Source organism: Sapajus apella, unplaced genomic scaffold (genome assembly GCF_009761245.1).
Source record: "Sapajus apella isolate SASKATOON/1434 unplaced genomic scaffold, GSC_monkey_1.0 scaffold281, whole genome shotgun sequence".
NCBI lineage: Eukaryota > Metazoa > Chordata > Mammalia > Primates > Cebidae > Sapajus > Sapajus apella.
Window position 1 is genome coordinate 198,602 of NW_022437221.1, and position 7,592 is coordinate 206,193.

At 60.2% G+C, this 7,592-nt stretch overlaps 1 protein-coding gene across 1 annotated transcript in view; it reads right to left on the minus strand.

Moving 5' to 3' along the window:
- The window catches only part of HCN2 (hyperpolarization activated cyclic nucleotide gated potassium and sodium channel 2), a gene marked incomplete at its 5' end in the record, with an annotated part of 13,240 nt that extends 7,678 nt beyond the window's left edge, over positions 1-5,562 (minus strand). The window contains 2 exons of the mRNA XM_032272064.1: positions 847-993; positions 5,228-5,562. Coding sequence (XP_032127955.1) covers positions 847-993; positions 5,228-5,562 — 482 coding nt within the window. The remainder of the gene's footprint in view (positions 1-846; positions 994-5,227) is intronic.
- Between the last annotated feature and the right edge of the window lie 2,030 nt (positions 5,563-7,592).

Genomic DNA, 7,592 nt, shown 5'->3' on the forward strand with positions numbered 1-7,592 from the left:
AGGGCCCCCCAGCACCCCCTTACCTAGGCCCCCGCTCCCTGAGGGCCACCCAGCACCCCCTTCCCTAGGCCCCCCTCCCTGAAGGCAGGACCTCCAAGCACACGGCAGGAGACGCAGCTGGCCCTCAGTAACTGCTCAATGCCTGTCACCGGTGGAACATCTCCCAGAAAGACAGGCTGACGGGCCGACCCCTGGGTCCTGTGAATGGGGCCTCGTCTGCAAACAGGGTTTTTACGGATGTGAGACCCAGTTAAGGAGAGGCCGGGAGGAACCGGGTGGGCCCTGATCCAGCGACTGACGAATTTACAGGGAGAGACAGAGACACACCGGGGGGCGGAGGGCCTGCGAGCAGGTGGAGGCAGAGATCAGGAAGCGGCATCTGCAAGCCGAGGGCACCTGGGGCCGCACACGGGAGAGGCGGGAAGGACCCTCCCAGGGGTGCAGGGAGCGCGGCCTGGCCCACACCTTGATTTGGGGCCTGTGGCCTCCAGGAGGAGGGAGGCTGAGCCTCTGCTGCTCTGAGCCACAGCCCGGGGAACCTGCCCAGGGTCACCCAGGCTACAGGGGCACAGCTGGGAATTACACCGGCTCCTCAGCAGCCTGAGTGCCCCAGGGCCTGGGGCTCCTCCCTCCGCACCCTGCTGTGCCCATGCCCCGCCCTGTCTGGCACACAGCCGGCAGGTCTGCAAAAAGGGTGGCAGGGGTCTGGGGGTTCAGACGCTCACGGAGGGGCGCCTGGGGCGGGGAGGGTGGGTGCGAGCGAAGGCCCGGCTCGAGCCCCTCCTGCCTCCCTCCGGGACCCGCTCCTGGGTGCCCGAGGCTGCCTCCCGCCCGTGCCCGCCTCACCTCCCGCAGGGGCCCGTTGAGCTCGCCCAGGATGCTGTCCTCATCGAACATCTTGCCCTGGTAGCGGTGCTCGTAGTAATCGTGGATCTTCTGGCGGAAGTCGGCCGGCAGCTTGTGGAAGGACATGTACTGCTCCACCTGCTTGTACTGTGAGGGGCAAGGCTGGGTCAGACACCGCCCTGGCCACAGATGGGAGACACGGGCACCCACCATGGGTCAGACACGGCCCCAGCCACAGACGGGAGACACGGGCACCTGCCGTGGGTCAGACACCGCCCCGGCCACAGACGGGAGACACGGGCATCTGCCGTGGGTCAGATACCACCCAGGCCACAGACGGGAGACACGGGCACCCGCCATGGGTCAGACACCGCCCCGGCCACAGACGGGAGACACGGGCATCTGCAGTGGGTCAGATACCACCCAGGCCACAGACGGGAGACACAGGCACCCACCATGGGTCAGACACCGCCCTGGCCACAGACGGGAGACACGGGCATCTGCCGTGGGTCAGATACCGCCCCGGCCACAGGTGGGAGACACGGGCACCCGCCGTGGGTCAGACACCGCCCCGGCCACAGACGGGCGACACGGGTACCTGCCGTGGGTCAGACACTGCCCCAGCCACAGACGGGAGACACGGGCATCTGCCATGGGTCAGATACCACCCAGCCCACAGACGGGAGACACGGGCATCTGCTGTGGGTCAGACACCACCCAGGCCACAGACGGGAGACGTGGGCACCCACCGTGGGTCAGACACCGCCCAGCCCACAGACCGGAAACGGGGCACCTGCCGTGGGTCAGACACTGCCCCTGGCTGGAAGCAGGAGACAGGCCTTCGTACCTGCTTGTACTGCGGGGAGTGTGAGGGACAGCGCTGGTCAGACACAGCCCCTGACTGCAGCAGGGAGACAGGCCTCCCCCTCACCCAGGGGCTTCCAGATTCAACAGCAGCAAATAGAGGCTTCCATTTAAACCACGGTAGAATTCACTTCAATGATAAACCCAGTTTTTCTTCTCAGAGACAGGGTCTTGCTCTGTTGCCCAGGCTGGAGTGCAGTGGCACAATCACAGCTCACCGAAGCCTCCACCTCCCGGCTCAAGGGATCCTCCCACCTGAGCCTCCTAACAGGGAACACAGGTGCACCACCACGCCTGGCTGATTTTTGGTAGAGATGAGGTCCTTCCGTATTGCCTAGGCTGGTCTTGGACTCCTGGGCTCAAGGGACCCTCCCGCCTTGGCCTCCGAATGTGCTGAGATTACAGGTGTGGGCCACCGTGCCCCCCCCACTAAAATCTTTTTTTTTTTTTTTTTTTGGGAAGGAGTCCTGCTCTTATCACCTCGAAGTCTGGAGTGCAGTGGCGCGGTCTCGGCTCACTGCAACCTCCGCCTCCCGGGTTCAAGCAATTCTCCTGTCTCAGCCTCCCAAGTAGCTGGGATTACAGGCATGTGCCACCACGCCTGCTAATTTTTGTACTTTTAGTAGAGATGGGGTTTTCACCATCTTGGCCAGGTTGGTCTCAAAATCCTGACCTCAGGTGATCCGCCCGCCTCAGCCTCCAGAGAGCTGGGATTACAGGTGTGAGCCACCGTGCCCAGCCTCCAATCAGATTTTTTTTTTTTTTTGAGACAGAACCCTCACTTTGTTGCCCAGACTGGGGTGCAATGGGGCCATCTCGGCTCACTGCGAACTCTGCCTCCTGAGTTCAAGTGATTCTCCTGCCTCAGCCTCCAGAGTGGCTGGAATTACAGGTGCCCACCACTACACCCAGCTGATTTTTCTACTTTTAGTAGAAACACGGTTTCACCACGTTGGCCAGGCTGGTCTCCAACTCCTGACCTCAGGTGATCCGCCCGCCTCGGCCTCCCAAAGTGCTGGGATTACAGGCGTGAGCCACTGCGCCCGGCCTGATTCAATTCTTAATTAACGTTCTGAATACTTGATATTGATATCCTGAATAATACTTCTAAAATAGTATTAAATTTAATTCTCAGGAGCAGCACTGGAGATAAAGTTCAGGATCTCCATTTAAAGTTGAATTGCAGGCCGGGCGCGGTGGCACACCTGTAATCCCAGCACTTTGGGAGGCCAAGGCGGGTGGATCACGAGGTCAGGAGTTCAAGACCAGCCTGGCCAACATGGCGAAACCCTGTCTCTAATAAAGATAAAAAACTTAGCTGGGTGTCATAGACGCCTGTAATCCCAGCTACTCAGGAGGCTGAGGCGGGAGAATCGCTTGAACCCAGGAGGTGGAGGTTGCAGTGAGCAGGGATCATGCCACTGCACTTCAGCCTGAGTGACCATCAAAAAAAAATATATATTTATATATATAAAAGATTATCTGGGATGGTGATGGACACCTGTAATCCCTTGAACCTGGGAGGCAGAGGCTGCAGTGAGTTGAGATTGTGCCACTGCACTCCAGCCTGGGCAACAAAGGGGGAGTCCATCTCAAAAAATAAATATATAAGTAAATAAAAATTAAGTTGGATTGCAGAAAAATAAGAACAATGTTTAGTGTAAGTATATCCCTTATAATATTTGAAATATACTAGAAAATTTATTTGATGTGTCTCTGAAATTCGTAACTAGGTGTCCTGAATTTTTTATTTGATGTTTCTCCGAAATTCGTATGTAACTAGGTGTCCTGAATTTGATGATTCTCTGAAATTCGTAACTAGGTGTCCTGAATTTTTTATTTGCTATTTCTCTGAAATTTGTATGTAACTACGTGAATTTTTTTAAAATTCTTTTTAGCCTCCAGACTTAAGTGCTCCCGCCACCTCAGCCTCCTGAGCAGCAGGGATTACAGGTGTGTGCCACCATGCCCGGCCAATGTTTTGATTTCTTGTAGAGATGTTGGCGAGGCTGGTCTTGAACTCCTGATCTCAAGTGATCTGCTCATCTTGGCCTCCCTAAGTGCTGAGATTACAGGCGGGAGCCACCGTGCCCAGCCCGGTCTCCTGAATGTTACCTGGCAACCCCACCCCTGAGGAATGGGTGGGCGCCTGACTGAGAGGAGGGACCAGGCACCCTGACACACAGAACCCCTTTCTCAGGGCCCCCAACCCTGCAGGCGCTCTGACCCTCTTCCCTGATGATCTTTCTAGAAACCCTCGAGTCAGCCCCTCCCGAGCAGGCCGGGTGGGGGTGCCAGGCCCTGCCGTCCCCAGGACGGTGCCACCCGGGGGCTCCAGCCTCACTTCCGACCCAGTCCCGCAGCTGCCCTGAGCTCAGCGGACCCCGTGACGGCGGGCGGGTGGCGGCACCAGCTTATGTTTGGGTGTGAGGCCTGTGGCTTCCGGACAGCCGGGCGGCTGGCACGGGGCCCAGCTGACCCGGCCGACCCTGCCAGCCACCGCCAAGGGGGGCACGTGGCTCCCAGCCAGGACCAGCCAGCCAGGCCGTGTGCTGGACAGGGCCGCCTCACAGAGGGAAACTGAGGCACAGAGAGGAACACAAGGCCCAACTTCAGAGGCCCGCGGCCCATGGGCCCGATCCCCATCTCCCACCACCCGCCACAGTGGAGCCGGGATTAGCCCGGTGGTCACTGCAGGCCAGAGGCCGCAGCGGGATAGCCCTGCTCTCCCTGAAGCCTGGCCCCAAATCCCGGCCACTGGCGTGTCCTCAAGTGACCCCAGACCTCTCAGACCCCGCCGGGCCCCTTCCCCACCCCAGCCCCATACTGAGCCAGCCTAGAAACCCCCGGGGGGCCCCCCTCCCGCAACGCCCGTCTCTGCTGCTCTGGCTCCAGGTCCCCAGCACCTCTTCTGCCCAGGAGCTTCCTGACGTCCGAGGACTGGCCCTGCCCTGACCCCAACTCAGCCTCTTCCTGCCCAGCCTGCGTCCCTTCCCCAGCTCCTCCCCACACCCACCTCCAGGCTCCAGACCTCCCCCCTTCACAGGCTCAGCAGAGGGGTTTCGGTTCCTAACCACAGCCACAGACCCCCTAGGGCCCCCCCTCCCTACCATGTTGCCTCCGCCCTGAGCATGCCACTTGCAGCTGAATGAGGGCTGGCTCTGCCTCCCCTCTCGGACCCCAGGGTGGGACCTGCCTCCTCCATCAGACCCCAGGGCTAGACCTGCCTCCTCCATCAGACCCCAGGGCGGGACCTGCCTCCCACATCAGACCCCAGGGCGGAACCTACCTCCCCGCTCAGACCCTAGGGCAGGACGTGTCTCCCCCCTCAGACCCCACGGCAGGACCTCCCTCTCCCCTCAGACCCCAAAGTGGGACCTGCCTCCCCCATCAGACCCCACGGCAGGACCTGCCTCCCCCATCAGACCCCAGGGCGGGACCTGCCTCCCACATCAGACCGCAGGGCTGGGCCTGCCTCCCCCCTCAGACCCCAGGCCAGTGCCCGCCTTTCTCAGACCTTCTCCTGGTACTGGCGCCGTGAAGAGTCCAGCGACTGGATGAGCGCGGTGGCGTGGCCGATGAACATGGCGTAGCAGGTGGCGCCCACGATCATGCTGAGCATGGTCAGCCAGATGTCCGTCATGCTCTCGGGCGCCTGCCGGCCGTACCCGATGCACAGCATGTGGCTCATGGCCTTGAAGAGCGCAAATGAGTACAGCTCGCTCCACGAGTGGTTCTGCAAGGGCACCAGGAGGGGCGGCAGTGGGCGGCTGCTCACGCCCCGGGACCCCCCATCCCCGAGGGCCCACCGCCCGTCCTCTCCCAGGCAAAAGAGGTGGTGAGCTCCCCATGCTCAGAGGTAACCAACAGAACCGGAGACCCAGGCGGATGACATGGTTTGCACACTGGTCATGGTGGGTCGGTGGTAGGGCCAGGGCTGATGCTCCCTGCCCACTTCACTCCTGGGGAAACTGAGACCCCAAGGGCAAGTCTGGACCCTGCCTTTTGCACCCTCTGAGATCGGAACATCTGTGAGGTGAAGAGGACGTCAAAGTTCCAGGGGGCACCTGAGCCAGACCGGGGGCAGGGTGGGCAGAGGCACCAGGCCAGCCCAGGAGGTCCTGCCCCACTGAGTCCTCAGTTGACCCGCCCGGGGAAGGGGGGCCGTGGGGCCCCGTTCAGGAAATGGGACCAGATGTGCGGGTGAGAGCCAGACAATGAGCCGACTCAGCCTGGGCAGCTGTGCCAGGCTCCGGGAGGGGCGCTGGCGGGCTCTCCCTCTGCAGCTCTGACCCCATCAATGCCCACCTGCTGTGTGTGCAAACACATCCCAAGTCGCATACGTGGCGGGAGGCTGGGGCGCGGCGCTCCCCAGGCGGGGACAAAGGGTCACTGGGGCGCCAGCCTCACACCCGATGGCCCCTGTAACTCCCTCCTATCGGTCAGCACATCTCAGCTGAGAAGCAAGGGGCGTCTGGGCCCACCCTCAGTTATTACTCCTGCTTCTCTCCTTTATTTTTATTGTTTATCATTTTCTGAGATGGAGTCTCGTTCTGTCGCCCAGCCGGAGTGCAGCGGCGTGATCCCGGCTCACGGCAACCTCTGCCTCCGGGTTCAAGCGATTCTCCCGTCTCAGCCTCCCGAGTAGCCGGGATTACAGGTGTGCGCCACCACGCCCGGCTACGTTCCGTATTTTTAGTAGACACGGGGTTTCACCGTATCGGCCAGGCTGGATTCTGACCCCCGACCTTGCGATCCGCCTGCCTCGGCCCCCCAGGGCACTGGGAGTACAGGTGTGAACCGCCGCGCCTGGCCTGTATTTTTTTTGAGGCAGTCTGGCTCTGTCACCCAGGCTGGAGGGCAGGGGTGCAATCAGCTCACCGCAGCCTCCGCCTCCTGGGTTCAAGCAATTCTCCTGTGTCAGCCTCCCGAGCGGCTGGAATTCGAGGCCCACACCACCATGCCTGCCTAATTTTTGTGTTTTTTTGGGGTTTGTTTTTGGGACGAAGTCTCGCTCTGTTGCTCAGAGGCGGGTGTAGTGGCGTGGTCTTGGCTCACTGCGACCTCCATCTCCCAGGTTCCAGCAATTACCCTACCTCAACCTCCAGGGTAGCTGGGATTACCATGCCCGGTTAATTTTATTTTTAGTAGAGATGGGGTTTCACCGTGCTGGCCAGGCTGCTCTTGAACTCTTGACCTCACGATCCGCCCGCCTCGGCCTCCCAAAGTGCTGGGATTACAGGCGTGAGCCGCCGCGTCCAGCCTAATATTTGTATTTTTAGTAGAGATGGGGTTTCACCATGTTGGCCAGGCTGGTCTCGAACTCCTGACCTCAGGTGATCCAACTGCCTCAGCCTCCCAAAGCGCTGGGATTACAGGCGGAGCCACCGCACCTGGAGACACAGTCTTGCTCTGTTGCCCAGGCTGGTGTTCCGTGGTGCGATCATGGCTCACTGCAGCCTAAACTTCTGCGCTCAAGGGATCCAACCCCCTGGGTCTCCTGAGCAGCTGGGACCACAAGGGAGCACCACCATGCCTGGCTCTTTAATGACATTTTAAATAAACGTATGCAAATTAGGCTGGGCGAGGCGGCTCACCTCTGTAATCCCAGCACTTTGGGAGGCCAAGGCAGGCGGATCACCTGAGGTCAGGAGTTCAAGACCAGCCGGGCCAACCTGCTGAAACCCCCATCTCTACTAAAAGTACAAAAATTGGCCGGATGCGGTGGCTCAAGCCTGTAATCCCAGCACTTTGGGAGGCCGAGGTGGGTGGATCACGAGGTCAAGAGCTCGAGACCATCCTGGTCAACATGGTGAAACCCCGTCTCTACTAAAAATACAAAAATTAGCTGGGCATGGTGGCGCGTGCCTGTAATCCCAGCT